General features: G+C 37.7%; 1 protein-coding gene across 1 annotated transcript in view; it reads left to right on the top strand.

The window, feature by feature from the left end:
- pdgfrb (platelet-derived growth factor receptor, beta polypeptide) overlaps positions 1-20,463 on the top strand; it is a 146,873-nt gene that overhangs the window by 51,488 nt on the left and 74,922 nt on the right. Inside the window, exons 2-4 of the mRNA XM_039774317.1 lie at positions 6,805-6,865; positions 11,586-11,870; positions 16,258-16,521. Of these exons, the coding sequence (XP_039630251.1) occupies positions 6,820-6,865; positions 11,586-11,870; positions 16,258-16,521 (595 nt within the window). The 5' untranslated portion in view covers positions 6,805-6,819. The remainder of the gene's footprint in view (positions 1-6,804; positions 6,866-11,585; positions 11,871-16,257; positions 16,522-20,463) is intronic.

The raw sequence follows: 20,463 nt of genomic DNA, 5'->3' as shown, positions 1-20,463 counted from the left end.
CTTTGTGTGAGATCAAATTTTTATATTTTGTAAAGTACTTTTATTAATACTTGACTTGTTATTATTTTCTCTCTTCTTGTCTTTTTAACTCTTATGCCTCACACTGAGTCGACTGCACCTTCAATTTTGTTGTTCCTTTGTAAAAGTGACAATGACAATAAAGATCTATCTATCTATCTATCTATCTATCTATCTATCTATCTATCTATCTATCTATCTATCTATCTATCTATCTATCTATCTATCTAAATTTAATTACTAAATAAGGTAAGAAATGTCACCCCCTAGTGGTAATGATGTTAAACAATAAGGGTGACTACAACATCCTCTAGTGCACGGGTGTCAAACTCCAGGGGCCTCATGTATAACACAGTGCGTAGAACTCGCACTATAACATGGCGTAAGCACAAAAGCCGAAATGTGTTTACGCACAGAAAAATCCAGATGCAGGAATCTGTGCGTACTCCAACTTCCACGTTCTTCTGCTACATAAATCCCGATCAGCGTGAAAACTAACGCTCGTGCACGCGCATTATGTAACGCCCCAAATCCTCCCAGAATTACGCCTATTTGAATATGCAAATCAATATAAATCGCCCTTAAGCGCAGCCTTCTGTGAAAAGACAATGGGAAAAGCACGGGGAAAATATAAAAATTTCAGCGAATACCAAATGGAGGCAAAGGAAAAACATACTATTTGTTCAAATAAACCGTGGTATAATCAACAAAAGGAAGTTGATCGAGTGACATAGCGTGTTGGAGAAACTTGAAAGCTCACATTCACAAATCGCACAGTGCCGGAAATAAAAAAGAAGTCACATATCAAAGTCGCCGTGAAAAGCCGAGTTGTAAGCCCACTGTCTGAGTGTCATATGAAAGCTTATTAGGGTACAGAGAAAAAAGGCACACAGTGAGGAAAAAGCACGAAATGTCAACTTCAATCTCGACATTTCCACTTTAATCACGTAGTTTATTTTGTCATTAAAGTAGAACATCATAAACTTCATCTTAAAATCGTTTAATTAACCAGTTTCTCAAATCACATCGTAATTAAAGTAGCACGTTAAATGCTTTGTTTTGTATTTGATCTTCTATGTGCTCAATGTGTGTGAATCACTACTTGCTTTTTAAACTGGCTCTCTTCCTCCAACTGGACACAGAGTCCATTACATTTGTGATATTACAGTTCTCTGAATAACTAAAATACTGAGATGTATACGTGATGTCATTTTCATGATGATAGGAGTTAAAGCACGTTATTAAACATGTGTTTCACTTGATGAAATAATTTATTGCAGCAGTACAATCAGGGGCGGCTCTAGGCTTGTGGTGGCACTGGGCAGAGGAAGAATCGGTGGCTCCTTCCCCGCCCGTCAGTAAGGTAGCTTATGCACAGTGGATGGCTACGTCCGTTGTGGACACTGCATAGCCGCCTCGTGCTCATGACACAAGCATTTAACTTTTGCGAAATTTGTCGCTGTGTTTTTAGCTGTGTTGTTATTTTCTCTTTCTGTTTTATATTCAATATATATTGGCGTAGCCGTCACTGCAGTCAGTGCTTTTCTTTCCCCAAGTAACCGATCGCCATACAATCAGCTCTGTAATAGACGTTAAGCCATCTGTAAGCTTAGCCGATTCTTCAAAACGCTTAAAGAACATTGAAATATCTTCGTAGTACATGTTTAATTATTCTATCCTTAACGACACTCCCAGTGAAGAATATAGATTATTTAAATGAAGTTAAAGTTTTATCTGTATAATTTAACAAACATATTTTGCTGAATTTCACCTTATAAATGATATCGTTTCTGTTTCTGAACCGTGAGGTCCGTACAGGAAAGGCTTTAAAACATTTTGCAGTGGCTGAGACAGCGTGTCCTTGAAGCTGTATACCGATAATTCTCTTTCCGATCAGCTGCTGCTGTGATTCACACTCAGATACAGTGATATAAATACTCTGAGTGGTGCAGTGAGAGAAATATGGAAAAAGATGATCCGCTGTGGCAACTCCTAACAAGAGGAGCTGAAAGAAAAGAAGAAGAAGAAGAAGAAGAAGAAGAAGAAGAAGAAGAAGAAGAAGGAGAAGTGAGAGTAACAACGCTAAAGCAGTTATGGTATTTGCAAAATTATGGCTGTTCCCTCTACTATTATATTGTTACAAGTTAATTACAATCAGATGCATTACACTAATAAATAATATGCGGTTAGTTTCGGTGTATTTATAAAACAGGAAAATAAGGTGTAACCACACAGGAACAGTAGCACTGCTTTGACGCTGGGTGCCGCCAGTCTGCAAAACCGAGCGGAGAACTTATGTACGACAAGGTATGAGGTACCGTGGAAAAGTGCGTGGCTTTACGGCAAGTGTAGGTTTTATACATCGCGATTTGAATGTGGAAAAGTTCTTACGCAACGTTTCTGTGCATACGCACCGTTTATACATGAGGCCCCAGGCCTGGAGGTCCGCAGCGGCTACAGGTTTTCAATCAGACCCTTTTCCTAATCAGTGACCTGTTTTCACTGCTAATTCACATTTTAATAGCCCTGTTAGAAGGATGCAGTCCTCTGAATTGATTCGTTTCCTCATTAAAATGGCACCCAAATAGAAATGAGACGTGAAACGAGCTAACAGATGACCAGCTAAACTGATGAACGGAGCTGATGCTTCTGTTAATTGAACTCGTCATTTCCATGGCTTGTTGTTGGTCTCATTCTGCCACAGCTGACATTTCCAAAATTGTTGCTTTTCTGTTTTTCATATGAACATCGTCAAAGTATTTTGGTGAGTTGAGAGATCGACCTTACTGAGATCTTCACCTTTCTTTATTTTCAGATATTGTGTGATGTGGCGGCTTGTTTTGTGCCTCATTATTGTTTGGCTGCTAATTAAGCAAAAAGAAACGACTAAAGAGCTTGAGTCAAGTTGATTAAAAGAAGTAATTAGCAGCAAAAAGTGGTCACTAATTAAGAAGATGGTTAGAATGAAAACCTGCAGCCACTGTGGCCCTCCAGGACCGGATTTTGACACCCCTGCTCTAGTGATCTATTTTGTGACTCTGACTGAGTCACTTTACCTGTCAAAGCTCTGTTATGATCTGTTGATGTCGTTCATTTTAGATATCATTCCTATGACATTTTCTAGAAGGTATACATCCTACTGGAGTTTTTTCTACCAAAGGAATTTATTTTGTCCTAGTAGTCTCTGTTAACACTTGAAATGTTATTTAAAATTAGGAAGCACCTAATGGACTTTAAATTAATTTGATTATAAAGGAGTATGATTTCTCCAGTGTCTTCAGTACCATTCTTGTTAATGGGTAAATGTGGAGATATGCAAGTGGTGTCCCAGATAATGGACTGTCGGTTGGTAAGACCACAGTGTGTGAGACTCAGGTACTGTATGAGCATCACTGGAGCTCCACAAGGAACAGGCCTGTCTGTTTTTCTCTTCACTCTCTTCACCTCAGACTAGAAGTATAACAGCAGGTCATTCTCATATGATTCAGCACTTAGGAGATGTTATTGATAAAGGGGGACCAGGCAGAGGAGAGGAGTCAGGTGGAGAATTTCGAGACTTGTCTGCAGCTTAATGTCAGCAGACTAAGGAACTGCTTATTGATTTTCACTGCCCCAAAGAGTCTCCATGTCTGGTCACTGTTCAGGGAGTGGATGTAGAGATGGTCCACTCCTACAAGTACTTGCGGGTCCAGATTAATAACAAAGAAAACGTTATGTATAGTTAAGGAGGAGAAGAGTCAGTGGGAGAACTTCATTTCTTGGTGCAAAGAGACCTGTCTGCATCTTAACATCAGTGAAACCAAGAAACTGCTTATTGACTTTTGCCGTACCAAAGAGCATTCATGTCCGGTCACTATTCAAGGAGTAGATGTAGAGGTGGTCCTCTCCTACAAGTACTTAGGGGTCCACATTAATGATGGGCAAAACTGGGGTGTAATTAAGGGGGATGAGACAGAGAGAGTGGTTAGGTGGAGAACCATGTTTTTTGTTGCAAAGAGAATTTTCTGCATCTTAACATCAGCCAAACCAAGGAACTGTTTATTGACAGCACCAAAGAGCTTCTATGTCCAATCACTTTTAGGGAGGGGATGTAGAGGGGGTTCACTCCTGCAAGCACTTGGGGGTTCACATCAATGATAAGTTGGACTGGTCTCATAACACAGAGGAACTATAGAAAAAAGGGCAGAGAAGGCTCTTCTTCCTTAGGAGGCTGCGTTCCTTTAATGTGAGAAATGATATCTTCTATAACTCTGTGCTGGCCAGAGTGATTTTCTATGCTGTGGGCTGGTAACATCACTTCAAGTGAGGCCCACTTAATCAAAAAACTAATTTTATTAATTATCACTTGCAACACCTCTGACATTTCAATACTCATATTTTATATCACACATTGCACATTTTTCCGCCTTTCAGCCCATAGACTAAATGCTGCCTTTAGTTTGAATTTCTTGTTTCACAATGTGATTTTACCCCGCTGATTCTCTTACAACAGACAATCTCCACAGTATTCAATTGAGAATTGCATGCTTGGGGGCTTACCATTGTCAGCTTGTGTGTCAGTGTCCTAGAGAAAGGCCCGCTAAAGTTAAAGACAGCTGTTACCAATTTCTGAGTCACTCAGAGTACAGACATCTCAGAAGAGGCCCCTCAGTTGAGCGGATCTTTGTCTTTAAAGCTTTCAGTTTTGAGGTAATTTCAGTACAACTGCTGTGAGTCTTGTTCACCGGAAATTCCACTGCTTCAGCTTCAGCGAGAAAAATCACTCAGTGGCCATTCAGATAGTAGTAGTTCTTAAAATATACTGTGGATGTAGACAGTTTTTAAATTTACTATCGGGGATGTCTATGATTCACATTGATGACATTTCACTTGAATTCCTAAGAATACAAATCACCATTTAAGTAGAAATCAGAATGACTACTAGTAATAGCAGTAGTTTTGTCACAAGAACAGGATGTAGTGAAATTGTTATTTGTGGCTCCACCAAACACACAATCACCTATCTATCTATCTATCTATCTATCTATCTATCTATCTATCTATCTATCTATCTATCTATCTATCTATCTATCTATCTATCTATCTATCTATCTATCTATCTATCTATCTATCTATTATAAAGGGCCTTCTATCTATCTATCTATCTATCTATCTATCTATCTATCTATCTATCTATCTATCTATCTATCTATCTATCTATCTATCTAAAGGTACTCTATAAGGTACGTGGATGTCTACGGAAGACACAAAGATGCATAGTAATAATTTGTATTACGACAGGAAGATGTGAAAGGAGCTATATCCTACAGATTACATTTACTTATATCTAGTCAATGAATATTTTAATTATTTAATATGAAAAAGATAAAATAATTTATTCCTGATAATTATATAAATGCAAGCTATATGTATCCATATATTTTCAAGTAGAGACTTTCAGGTATTAAATTGGAAGAGCTGAAGACTGTAGGAAAGGCACCATTACAGGGCAATTCATGAAAATGACCGCTCTCACTCATACTGGGCTAAAGTTAAACCACCAAACTGCATGACAGAGTTTGTCCATAATTCAGTCTTTGCTTTATATTCTTTATATAATGGATTTTGCATAAATCCTTATAAGATAAACAGTGACATACTGATTAATGCTAGATAGGAACATTCAAAAAGTTTTCACACTTTTTTTGAACTTTAATTATTAAGAATTTCAAAAACAAATGACATCACTTTTCTACATAGTCGCCTTCCTTTGCGATGCAATTTTCTCAGCGTCGTACCAACTTTTTAATGCCCAATTACTACTCTTCTCCTTCACCATTTCCAATGAAAATATAAAAGTGTAGAAACTTTTTGAACTTCCCTCATAGATAGATAGATAGATAGATAGATAGATAGATAGATAGATAGATAGATAGATAGATAGATAGATAGATAGATAGCTATGAAAGGCACTATATGATACAGGTGTGCCCAATGTGTCGATGGCGATCGACCGGTAGATCGGAAAGGTAGTGCAGGTAGATAGCGTTGCATTAAAAAAAAAAATTATTTTAAACATTAGTCTATCTTTATGTTGCGCCACGGCTTGTGGTTTGTTTATTTGACAGCATGTAGATTGGGGTAATTACATTCATGGCATTTGTAGCCTGAATCACAATCTGATTGTATGGGTGGTTACCTACCAGGTAACACTTGTGGTTGGTCTGCAGGTCGGCAAACATCCGCCTGGTGCCCTCTTCAGTTGCGAGACCAACCACAAGTGTTACCTGGTAGGTAACCACCCATACAATCAGATTGTGATTCAGACTATGAATGTCATAAATATATATATATAAAATATAGCATTTTTAGGTAGATCATTTTGACCTAGTCATTTTAAAAGTAGCTCGCAAGCCAAAAAAGTGTGGGCACCCCTGATAGATAGATAGATAGATAGATAGATAGATAGATAGATAGATAGATAGATAGATAGATAGATAGATAGATAGATAGATAGATAGATAGATAGATAGTGCCACTTACCAGTTAATTATAATTTTAGAGAAAATACTTTTTATTGTTAGTTTTCCTCAATAACAAAATGTGTTTAATTAATTTTATATTAACATCACAAACAAATGTATCTATTGTCACTGTGGCAGTCAAAAATTACATAAGAACAGCAGATGGTAATTGTATTTTTGAGAAAATGCATTGTGTTATTTATCCAAAATATGTCTCTTTATGTCAATCAGAAAGTTTGTTTTACATCATGTTAATTTTAATTATTATGCTTTTTTAATGTAGAACAACTTTCAACTGATGAAGATGGAAGGAAAAATATTCTGTCTCACCATCTTCTTTTTAGGTAAATGAATCTCTTTTTTCATACATTTTCTGAAAGATGTGCTTCATGCAATAACAGGTTCTTCAAGAAGTGACGTAGTGGCATAACAGATATCAGTGACGGGCACCTCCTGAGATGGGTTCCTGAGCCAAAGCAAAGAGTGCGGTGTGTAGCAATGAATGAATTTTTGGCAATGTGGTGTTTTGCATTGCATACACATTTGTGAAAAAATTATGTTTCACTTCCCATCAAATTTATGCCATTGACACAAGAAGAAAGGAGCCTATTTCTTGAGTGGACATATTTACATGCATGAATTCTTCATTGATGTGCCTGTTTTTTAGTGGCTCCCCACTGTGTGAAGTGTTTGATTAGTCAGAATAGTACTATATAAATTTGAAATATTATAATTATTGTTAAATAAACATCTCTAGTGAAAAACAATCAGCAAAGTCATTTCTAGTCATATTTAGATACTTGATTAAGCCATCAAGTGTGTGCTGTGTTTGTACTGGAAGGAGGATGACCACTTTACCAGTTATGCTGACAATCTTGTTGATAGCAAACCTAAAGATACATCAGAGACAGAAACGAAAGCTCAATGGCCCATGCAGCGTGTAGGAATCAAGAAACAGAAAAAGGAGGTTGATAAGTTAATGTTGGGAGTGGCTGAAGGGGTTTGCAAACAGCTTCTGGTGTAGTGACATTTCTCTGTTGAGAAAAGACAGTAATATGCATGATTTATGTGAGAAATATGCGGTATGTCACATTTTAAAAAGGACATAGCACCTCCACTGAGATGTGAATCAAGAGGCATAAACAGAATTAATTTAAAGATTACGCTTGTAACATCTGTCGCAATTGCCAGACAAAAGACAAACACAGAAATGTGAATGAATTTTGGGGGTCATTAGCACCTTATTGTGTAACCTTACTAAAGAACTCTTTTTAGTGAGTTTTGTGTTTACTGAAATAGGCAACAAAACAATTTAGAGTCTTTTTTGTGAATCTGCATGCAAATTGAAGCTTGCCTGCTTTACTCATCACTACTGGTGTGGCACAGCAGATCAAAACAGAAAAATCACAATCCAAGAAGTAGTGGAAAATGGAGGTATCCAAAAACTGTTATTGAGAATAATGGACCCATTTTTACTCAAGTATAAAACCAAATCCAATATGAGTTAATAGCAAAAAGTCAAAGTTAGAAACTATTGTAAGAATGAGACAAACTGTGTGACAGGGCAGCTGTACAGTCTGGTAAAGATTAATCGTGGAAAACAAAAAGCAGCCAGGCACTGTTATTGAGCTTGTTTGACTAGTGGTGTGAACACCCAGGTAATTGCTGGTGTTCATTTTGTTCTGTTAAAGAGCTAAATAATAAGCAGTTGATGAAACTAAACCCAAAGGGTGAGACAGAATTATAGTTAGTTTAGCAAAGGTTAGAGCTAAAAATATCAATTATCAATAAAATCAGAAATAAGAAAACAAATATTTCTAAGTCCTACTCTTGAAATTATCACCTTAACTCTATCATAATTAAAAATTTACCTCAATAAAGGATGATCATACCATACCATTTTTTTAAGCCCTCTTCACGGCAAGCAGGGTCGTGAGTGGCTACAGCCTATCCAGGATGTTCACATTTAATTTAAAATAATAAACCAAAGCTGGATCAAAGATTTTTTTTTTTTTTTTAAATAACAAGAGATATTAGCCTAAGGATGGCTGGGTTTGAATCTGTAGTGAGTCAAGTCAACCAACATAAAGTATGAGTGAATTAGTTCAACCAAATCTATACTAATGATGATAAGCTAAAATCATCAGAAATGAACAGTGATGATTAGTGTTGATAGGTGAAATTTACCAAAGCGTTTTTGCAATGAATTTGCAAAAAGGTTTGCCGTGACCTTGCTGTCCAGATTTTTTATTCTTGAAAATTTGCTGTGCGGCCATTCTTGAACAATCTTTTTTTTCCCCAGCTTCAGCTTATGCTTTGCAAGGCCAGCATGACATCAGAGAGCAGCAGCAACCACCATGTGCAATAATTTTTTTTTATTTTCTTCTCCAGCCGTCTGGAGTTTTTTTGTTTTTTCTGTCCCCCCTGGCCATTGGACCTTACTCTTATTCGATGTTAATTAATGTTGATTTATTTTGTTTTCTTATTGTGTCTTTTATTTTTCTATTCTTTATTATGTAAAGCGCTTTGAGCTACTGTTTGTATGAATTTGTGCTATATAAATAAATGTTGTTGTTGTTGATGTGCAGAACTTTCATACTTGCATACTGTAAGATCCTTGTCCAGTTGCTTCTGGCATATGAAATATCAGTGCCCCAACCATCCACCCTGCATGTGTTTACAAAAATACATAAATAAGTAATTAATTAATTGATTGATTGATTAATTGATTAATTAATTAATTAATTAACTTGCAGAGTTTTAATTTTAAGGGTACATTAGCTGGCCATAATAACAATATTTTGAGTACTGCCACCAGATATATAACACTTGTCCCTGTGTACTGGCAATACAGCTCCACGTGGCTAATTTGCATACATAATTAGCCATGTGCTGGAGCTATGATCTCATACAAGCCTTATAGGATCCCACACCTCCCCCTTTCCAAGGAAGAAAACACACAAAACCCTATATAATAATAATAATAATAATAATAATAATAATAATAATAATAATAATAATAAAGATTGATTACTACTTACAAGGTGTATCCGTCTTCTTAAGTGAAGAAAAAGGTGCAAAGCGTCTGCACAGATAGAGAGTAAATAAAAAAGAGGTTCCAGCTGAGCCTGAAGCCACAGCTTCAAACAATGGAACAAGCCAGTCTGATGTTGCTACTGTGTGGCATGGCTAATCAGTGCTTCAAGACTGGAACTTTGTGAGCACAATGATATATATAGAGATATACAGATATTGTAATTATTGCTAGTTTGTGGCCATTTGTTGTATTTTATTGGTGGCATTTGTTCTATCTGTGTCTTATTTTAATTGATGCATGGTAACTCTATGGATAACAATGCTGCCTCATAGCTCACATTTCTGGCCACAATAATCAGTCCAGCATAGTTGGCAAATATTTCCATAGCCCTCACAAACAAATAAAACGCCATTGCACCATTGTAAGCCCCTCAAAGGTACAATAGTTCAGCTCCTCCATTCTCATTGACTTCAATGCATTTCATGGAGTTTTTCGAAGTTCCCAAACATTTCAGTGATATTGTCGAAGTTATGATTCACTCCTCTCTAGTTATCAGCTATTCATGATTATTCATGGAACGTGTTGCTGATCTAAATAGATAAACGGTTCTTTCTCAATTCCTCATGTGAACGGTTCTGTTAGATATTGTGAAATGGAGTCCTAAAGATAACACCTCCTAAAAAGCTCCACAGATAACTTTACTGGCCAGGCAAGGCCTCTGTTGTCTGCCATGAGCAGGCCTCAACCCCATGGGGCTTAATTTGAGCTCAAACTGGTTTGTTTCAGTCCTAGCAGGCCCTACAGGGATCGAAGCCTTCAAGAGAAATTTAAAGTTCCAGAAAAATATCAAAAAAACCTATAAGTAAGTGGCTCACCATGAATGCTGGCTTGTGAAAAAGTCAAGATAAACTTATACATAAATATAATTTATGAACAAAAAAAAATGAAAAATATAAGAAAATGATATAAAGAACAAGACAGGCAAAAAGGGAGTTGCTTAAAAGGCAATCCTAAAATAAAGCAGAGCGAAAAAGATCACAAAAACAACATAAACCAAAGAAGAAGAAGAAGAATGGCAATATTCACAAAAACGTGTTGTCCTGCAGTAGTTTCCTTAGCTTGGGACTTAAATAGGCAGGCTGAGGGCACAGCAGCAGTGATGTCAGGGTGGCCCCGCCTCTTGGGGCTCCACCCACAAAGATCAAGAAACATAGTGACATTAAGAGAGTACACAAGTAAATAAAGACACAGTATAATTAACCAATCATAAACAAAATCGACAAAAACAACATAAAAAATAAGACACATAATCATTCATAATTAATACAAATGGCAATAAAATACATTTATACAATATAAATAAATACCCAACATTTGGACCTAAAAATGGTTCTCTGTGACATTGCTCAGATTAACCTCTCTGGTACATTTATTTTTTTAGAGTTTTGTCTGTGATGGGTCAAGTCAGATATAACATAAGAAAAGAAATGAAGCCCTGGATTGGCTTGATAACAGTTGATGCAAGCAAGACCGACTTTTCCTAGATCAAAGAGTGAGAAATAAGAAATTCAAAAAGAATAATGCGGCATGTTGAACTGGTCCTGATTCAGATGAGTCGTTCTTAATGAAAGTGTGATGACTTAGGGCAAAACACAGCGGTTGAGGCTGATACAAGTTGATCATTAGGAGTTTGCCGAACTCTGCTGCTCAATACCATCCATCCATCCATTTCCTAACCCGCTGAATCCGAATACAGGGTCACGGGGGTCTGCTGGAGCCAATCCCAGCCAACACAGGGCACAAGGCAGGAACCAATCCTGGGCAGGGTGCCAACCCACCGCAGGCTCAATACCTTTAACAGAAAATAAAAAATCTTGAAAAGATTAAATTCTTTCATGTGCTTATCAGAGATATTTTATCAGTAATCCTCTTGTATAGTTCATTCAAGTGTAAAAGGCAATACCACATTGTGTTTCAGTATATGTTTACAATTTTAAGTGTTTCTGAACATCCTTTGTGTCTTTAAGTCTGTTTCCAGACCTGCTCTGCCACCACTGGGCCGACAATCTCACCTGAGGACCCTCGGATTATTGTGGAATTACACTCCACCTTTATGCTTAGCTGCTCAGGTTCTGAGGATATCCTTTGGAAGCACAAAGATGGGCTTATTGTCACTCCAGTTGAGATCATAAATGGAGTATACAGGAGTAACCTCACACTGCACAATGTGCTCGGGGTACACACAGGCCTGTACACGTGCCATTACAAGACATCAGAGGCCAAAGCATCAAGTACTTACATCTTCGTTCCAGGTGGGTGTCACTTTAAAAGCAAATGTCTCATGCTCTGTTCCTACAAGGATGTAATATCTGCTTCTATATATATAATATAAATTCTAAATTTGTTATTGTATGCTACTTCTCTGTCTTTGCATGAGGTTGTATTATTTTGCAAAGGTGTTGAATTTCAGATTGTGAATCTTTACATTTTAATGGAAAGCACAATGTCCAAGGTGCTTCATGAAATGATTGAAAATAAAAGAAAAGTCCTGATGAGAAGACTTGGAGCCATAGTGGACATGTCACTGTCTACATCAAGACAGTGTACAGAAGCCATTAAGAAGGCTAACAGAATATCAGGTTATACACCACAACATGTGGAGAACAAGTCAAAGGAGGTGATGATCAATTTTTATAAGACACTAGTGAGGCCTGACATGGACTTCTGTGTTCAGTTTCGGCCTCCATGTTACTAAAGAGACATAGCAGAATTAGGGAAGGTCCAGAGAAGAGCAAATGGACCGATTCTGGGAATAACAAGTATGAGCTATGAGGAGAAACTGAAGGAGTTGAACTTTGTCAGTTTATGAGATTAAGAGGTGACATGAATGGATTATGACAGGAATTAATAGAGTAGAACCCAGCCACAATAACGCAGGAACATGACTAGAAATATGTTAAGGGCACTTTTTGCACAAATTGTAGAAAGTTTTTCTTCACACAAAGAACCACAGACACATGGAATATATTACAGAGGAGTGTGGTGGAGAGAAGGACTTGAGAGACCTTCAGATCTCTCGACCTGGTGGTATTTTGGACTATGAAGATGAACAGGATGGACACGCTTTTTGGGATGAATGGCCTGTTTTCGTCAGATTAAATAAAGGCCCTTAATAGCAGTATTCAACATAATTTGAAAGTTAAAATCAATAATAAAGGCATTGTAGGACAAATAATAAAAGCTTTAGATGAAAGAGATATTACACAAAAAATGAAAAAGAGATTCAAACAATGTGTATAAAGCAAGGTTATTATAGTTAACAAAAACTAAAATCAAAACTGAAACCATTATTAAAAAAAAAACATTTTCGTAAACTGAAATAAAATAATTAACAAAACCAAATGAAAAACTAAAACTAAATGAAACTATTAAAATAACTGGAAAAACTAACTGAAATAAAATAGTAATTTACTAAAAATATTTTTAGTTTTCATTTTTGAATGAATATTCTTTGCAATAGTCTTTAACCCTTAGAATTCTTAAACAGAAAGTAATCCACTAAGCCACTCGTATATATTTTATCCAGTAAATGGCTGTTGACGGAGGGTGGGTGTTCACACAGCATTTGCGGTGACAGATCCAGCTGAATACGGGCGCGTAAAGCATGTGAGATAGAAAGTGATTTACTGTGCCATGTTTCTTTTCGTTTTTGGTATATCAAAATGTAATTCAAATGCCTGAAATCATTTAATAATACAGCTAGGTGGAGTCTGCACACTGATTGAGGCCTAAGAGCCATGTTCTTCCTAAACCCCAATGATTTTCATGCTCACTCCTGTCAAAACACATTAGAATCTATTTTCTGTTTTTTTTTCATGTCTTTTCAGGCCTGCAGGTGGCAAAATTCTATCTATAAATTGTATGTGCCTTCGATGGAATCAGAGATCAATATGGCTGGTAGAAAATAACAAAGCCCAGTATGGGAGAAATTTCAGTGCAATATTGAAGGCATTCATTACAGAGTAATGGGGATTGTGGAAGAGAGGTGAAAAGAGTGTGCAGGCAGGGTGGAATGGGCGGAGAAGAGTGTCAGGAGTGATTTGTGACAGACGGATATCAGTAAGAGTGACAGGGAAGGTCTACAGGACGGTAGTGAGACCAGCTATGTTATATGGGCTGGAGACGGTGGCACTGACCAGAAAACAGGAGACAGAGCTGGAGGTGGCAGAGTTAAAGATGCTAAGCTTTTCATTGGGTGTGACAAGGATGGACAGGATTAGAAATGAGGACATTAGAGGGTCAGCTCAAGTTGGATGGTTGGGAGATAAAGTCGGAGAGGTGAGATTGCATTGATTTGGACATGTGCAGAGGAAAGACGCTGAGTATATTGGGAGTAGGATTCTAAGGATAGAGCTGCAAGGGAAGTGAAAAAGAGGAAGGCCTAAGAGAAGATTTATGGATGTGGTGAAAGAGGACATGCAGGTGATGGGTGTAACAGAACAAGATGCAGAGGACTGAAAGATATGATCCGCTGTGGTGACCCCTAATGGGAACAGCCGAAAGAAGAAGAAGAAGATTGAAGGCATTCATTATAGGCACATTGTCTTGGAGTGGGAAATGTTGTGTGAGGTAGACAGTTACAGTAAAAAACCCTCAAACATTAAAATTCACGTACATTTCATTACAAATTGATCTATTCTGGGCAATAAAAGGAAAAGATAAAAAATGCCAACAATCCATGCAAATTTGTTCAGCACAACATATTTTAAAAATTATAAAATTGTTCATATTCGGTATATGGTTTTGATTATGCTTGTTTTTACCAGACAAAAACAAAACCAGTTAGTAAACCATGTAGTGTAGTAAGCTTCCAGTAACATTAAACCCATATTATATCCAAATCTTAAAAAAACTAAACTCTATAGTAGCTCTTTAATCATACCTCAATTACTAAAACTAAAACTGAAACTAATAGATATAAAAATAAAATAGAAATGTCTTTGTGAAATAAAAACTAAATTAAAACTAAAAATGCAAAATGAAAGAAAACTAAAACTAAACTGAATTTCAAAGTAAGGTCAGAAAAAATACAGAAATATAAACTAATATGAAAAGACAAAACTATAATAACCTTGGTAGAAAGAAATAGCAGAACGAATCATATCATTTTCTATATACAATGGATTCAGAAAGTATTCAAACACAGAAGTGAAATGGCTTGGGGACTACAATGGACAGACAACATTTAATGTTGTCAGGAACCGAAAAAAATAAATCAGTAGATGAACTTGTGCTTCACTCATACAAGTAGGGGTCTGCCATTTATTTGTTGTGTAAAGAACTATTGTAAGATATCTTCTGGGTTATATGATTTTGAGAGGAGGAGGAGGAGGGCTAACGGACATGGGTCAAGGCTTTAGAGGAAGAAAGGAGATTAGTTAGTTTCAACTGCTCCCTCAGTGTCCTGTCCTGGTGATCCCTTTAAATCAGTCCCATAACATTTTATGATATGTTCACAGACTTGATAGTGTCAATTCCCATTGTGTCACACTCTGATTCATGGAGTAACATGGAGTAAGCCAGTGGTTCTCAATCTGTGGGATGGGCCCCCCTAGGGGGTGTGAAGTAACAAAAAGGGGATGCGAAGATGTGAAAAAAAGAAAACAAGAATCAAAAATATGAAAAATACATCTATTGAACCCAAAACAAATTAACTTAAACTACATTCTGATACTAGAAAAATAAATATAGAGTTAGATAAATGTCGATAAAAGTTAAGCAGGTATAATAAAATATGCATCTATGATATATCATTAATTTAAAAAGAACACATTGGTACTAGTGGGCTCCTTTCAAAAAAACATTAGGGGAGCGCGATTAAAACTGTTATGAAACTTGGGTCACAGATACCTAAAGGTTGAGAAACGCTGGAGTAAGCTGTGAAGCTTCTTAATTAAATTTAAAGATTCACACTGAAGTATACATTTTGGATATCTTCAGTGTTCCTATACAACCATGACAACCTCACAGCTTATGCATTGCACATATCAACTTAGAATAGACCTGAAGACAGTTAACACAGATCCATGACAGAAAAAGAAGTCATCATCCAATATGGCACTCTGCTTGTCTTGGCCCTCAAACACACCACACCATTCTAAACTTGTACTCTAGTTGCACAGTCAGACTTTGTTCTTTTGACAGATGCCAAAGCCTGGATCCCCTCACTACAATGCTAATCAAATGATTGGTTTTGGCATAATGTCCATCATTGTCTGTTTTAATATTACAGAGATAGCTTCATTTGCCAACATTTTCAAGTACTAATTGGACTAGGACTTACATGCTGATTCAGTCTGTCCAAGACGCCAGCATAAATTCCAATTTCCTGCTTGAACAGAAGAGTTAGCTCATTCTGTTATGAAGGGCCATCATTAAAGTAAAACGATTTAATTAAGCAAACAAAAACTATTTAATGAGTCACTAAAATGGTGAGAAAGGCTTTCAGAATAAGAGTAACTGGTCCATCAAATCTAAAGATAAATTCTCAACCTGGCTTTGAGGAACCATAACAGTTGAGCATCAAGATTTATATTAAGATGAACAGAAATATCCACTGCAATAAACAGTGGGATGCAAGGACATTGACCTCAATAGCCTGGATTTCATTTGTTCTAACAGTTGATGCTTCTTTTCCAGATCCACAGATGTGGTTCCTTCCATTGGATTACAAGAATTCAGTAGTGATGAAGACAGCAGCTGAAGCCACCATCCCGTGTCTTGTTACGAACCCCGAGACTGTAGTCACTCTTTACGAAAAGAAAAGTATGCAACCGGTAGAGGGAGTATACCAACCAACAGAAGGCTTCACTGGGATTGTGGAGGACAAAGCTTATTTCTGCAAAGCCACCATGAAAGATGAAGATCAAGACTCAGATCTGTTCTATGTGTACAGCATTGAAGGTGAATCATTTTTCTTGGTTAATTTAAGTGAAGTAAGCCACTGAACACTACTAAAAAGCATGGCGTCATCAATGAAGAACCAAAATGTTCTCTGTAGATTTTGACATTGAGCATGTAATCTGTTTACCTTCCTTTAAAATGATGCTGTGTAATTGATGTATTTTGCATTATTAAAGCAATGTTAGAGTGCTAAAACAAATCAGAGCCTAGGATTGCCCCATATCTACTTGCAAACTGACTGAGTGTTTAGTTTCTAAATAATGGTATTCCTTCTTCCGTCTTCTTTACCCACTTTAATGGTTGACAAGTGAATTACTAGGATAGCACAGAGTAGAAAAATATCAGCTGCTGAAAAGACAGTAAGACCCAAACTGCCAGTATAGGTACAGTATACCCCACCAGCAGGACATAAAAACTATGTTCAAACTACTTCATTTGGATTTCAAAATTGGGCGGTTTTGCCTTTTGTCCACAATGGCCTGGCATTTTAACACCTGAAAACTGAGATTTTTGAAAATTCTGTCTAGAGCTGTGCACTTCTGAAAACATAGTCTCAGCGTTGCAATGTGGAGGTTCGAATTTGTAAACTATTCCAAAATGTTGACTTTATTTGTGATCTGATTTGTTCAGGCTTATTGTGTAGCCCATTCTTTGATTGGATCCTGCTTATTACAATGAGTGCCGGTGTTAGGTTATTTTTTGGCCTAGGCCAAGCTTAGTAGTGCGTCAACTGACTGTTTTGAAGCTAACACCCCCCCATTCTGATCACCCTGTAAGTTAACGGACCTGATTACAATGTCTCAAGACATAATTGCTCACCATTCACAGAAGAAAAAACGTATTCCAACATAGTAGTTATAGACGAGTTCCTTTCCATGGTGCTTGTTATGTTATGTACCTGTATGCATCTAAATTACATTTTGTACAGTTTGAATTCTACATACGAGGTGTGGCAGAAAAGTAATGAGACTGATTTTTTATTTACCAAAGTTTTTATTTTTTTCACACATCAATGTTATCCCCTTCAAAGTAGTTCCCTTGGGCAGCTACACACCGATGGAGACGTTGTTCCCACTGTTGGTAGCAGCGCTGGAAGTCTTCAACCGGTATGGTCTTCAGCATGTCCGTTACACTCTTTTGGATGTTTTCTAAAGTCCCGAAATGACGTCCTTTGAGGACATTTTTCAGTTTAGGAAAAAGTCACAGGACTGAGGTCAGGTGAATAAGGGGGCTGGGGAACCACAGGAATGCCTTTTGAGGTCAGAAATTCTGTTATGGAGAGGGCAGTTTTTCGGCACCATTTTGGCACAGACCTTTCGCATGTGCAAATGTTCAGTCAAAATTTGATGAACGGTAAATCTGTTCAAATTTAATTGTTCACTCAACATTCTTAATGTTAAACGACGGTCTGATCTCACAAGAGTGTTCACACGTTTGATGTTTTCATTGGTTTTCGAAGCTGAAGGCCTCCCTGAATGGTGTTCATCTTCAACGTGTTTTCTGCCTTCCAAAAATGATTTGTGCCAGCGAAAAACTTGAGCTCAGGATAAAGAATGTTCCCCATAGGCCTGTTTTAACTTTTCAAACGTCACACTTGCCGTTTAATGGCACAATGTTGCTCCAAATTCCGCTGTTCCATTTTGCGGGACGCACAACCAAAAACACAACTTCGCTAATAGCAGTCACAAAAATCACGTAGTTAACGGAAGGAGTTGAAACTCGCACTGAGCTATGGGAGGGTACTGATACACGTGCTCTATCAAGGACAACAGCGCAGCGTTGCCAGATCGCTTGCAGTGTTGCCAGTCTCATTACTTTTCTGCCACACCTCATATATGCAGGACAAACAAATAATTGATCGCTACAGTTTTGGGATAAATCCCTTGCTGGCTGTGTTTACTTATTTTTCCACTGACGTGTACATAACCAGTGTAAGCAAACATCTACTGTATGTCGTACATATTTTCATCATTTTAGTGAGGATACTTTTGTAAAGGATGTGAAAAATGCAAGTGTTGCTGTAACTTATTTTCATTTAAAAACACTGTTTTGAAATTCCACACACCATTACTCAGGGTTATACTTCACACGACGCGATGCGTAGTCCAGTGGACGCTACTGCTATGCAAGCATTGTACTTTTTATACTGTGGCAGACAGCTGGGGATCCCTACCCAGCTGGAATGCCTGGAAGAACCACGAGAGGGCAGCTGCCCTGGTCTACATGGGGGTGCCCGTACGTTTATGGAACCCTGGATGGCAGCACTTCTGCCACAATTGGAAGTGCTGCCGGAAGGAATTCCAGGGACACCCAGAGTGCTTCCAGGTACTCATAAGGCACTTCTGCCACACCAGAAAGTGCCGTCGGAAGATTGTCACAGAGCACCTTGAGCCCTTCCGGGTTGCTATAAAAGAGCCCACCTCCCACCAGTAGACGAGCCGGAGTCGGGAAGAAGGAGATGTAGCTTGTGTGTGGAGGAGTAAAGGTGGCAGAGAGAGAATGAAGAGCAAAGTAAGAAGGGACTGAGTCTTGCGACTGAATCATTGTGTGTTGTGCCAAAAAAAAAGGCAATAAACGTGTGTGTCTTGGACCTTGATGTCGTGTCTGCTGTGTACAAGGGGGCTGCATTCCCACAATACTTTATGTAAATCTGGAAGATTCCACCAGAAGGCAGTGCGATATGGTGAGAAAACGTTCTGCTTAGCTGTGTTGTGAATGGCATGAAACATCCATTAAATTTCAAGCACACCTTGCCACAATATCCATCAATCCACGGATGTGCCCATTCCAGCAAGTGTCAGATGCAAGACAGAAACGAAATCCCAGCTCATCGCAAGGTGAACACAAGCACACACATTCACTGGTGCCATTTTAGCGTCACCAAATCTCCACACCTTCATATCTTTGGAAGGAAACTGGAGCATACGGTGGAAACCCACCAGGAAAGCATGCAAACTCCAGGCAGGGAACACCAGTGACGTGACTCCCTGCAAGGCTGCACCGCTACCACTCTACAACCGTGCCACCCGCATATGTGTAATTATTAACAGTATTCATTATTTAAACAAAGTTAACGATTGATCTGTAAAACGTTACATACATACTTTAATGCTTTTTATCATGAAAGTGATATCAAGTATAAATCTAAGGATTCTAAATGTGCAGAGAGTTGGAATATCATACATTTAATGTGTTCTTTGTGGTGATCTATTGCTGCTTGCCACTGCTGTCAGGTCAGGAGGAAGCCCCAGAAGCTCGTAGCGATTAACAACTGGGTCGGTTTTAAGATGATGTTTACGACGGTCTACTTTAATTATAAAGTAAACTACAAGGTTAAAGTGAACATTTCTTGTAATTTCTTCCGATAAATCTTCAATTCTCTCTCTGAAATACGTAATATCTTCAGCAGAATCCATTTCATCAGCAGTAGTAAGCATTTTTCTAATTAATTCTTGTGTTTTATTTCAAGCCGTATTTCATGACGGTTTGCAGGAATGTTACGGACAAAATGAAATAAATAAATAAGCAACGAAAAACATATTTCGTGACACATTTATTTATTTATGCTCTCATTTCATGATACATTTATTTATTTATGCTCACATTTCACAGTGCTTTTATTTATTTACTCATTTATTTATTTATTTAATTTTGTCCGAAATATTCTTCCATATGTGAGACCTTTAAAATGTATCATGTCATTATGATGGGGAATATGCAACGCCTGAATATAAAACCAGCACAGATGCATTTGTATGTCAGCATTTTGCTTCACCACATCAAACCATTCATCAAATATCGAAGCAAGCACGTCGATCCCGGAGGATCCTCAAAGCGGTTTTCTGTGACATGTAGATAGTAAACGGAGACTCTGACGTCACATTCTGACTTATATCACACGGTGCCCACCGAAGTTTTTGCTGGTACTGCAACTCGCGCACG

The sequence above is a fragment of the Polypterus senegalus genome, chromosome 13 (assembly GCF_016835505.1).
Source record: "Polypterus senegalus isolate Bchr_013 chromosome 13, ASM1683550v1, whole genome shotgun sequence".
Lineage (NCBI taxonomy): Eukaryota > Metazoa > Chordata > Cladistia > Polypteriformes > Polypteridae > Polypterus > Polypterus senegalus.
The sequence above is the reverse complement of the archived record's forward strand: the minus strand, read 5'-3'. Positions and strand labels throughout refer to the sequence as shown.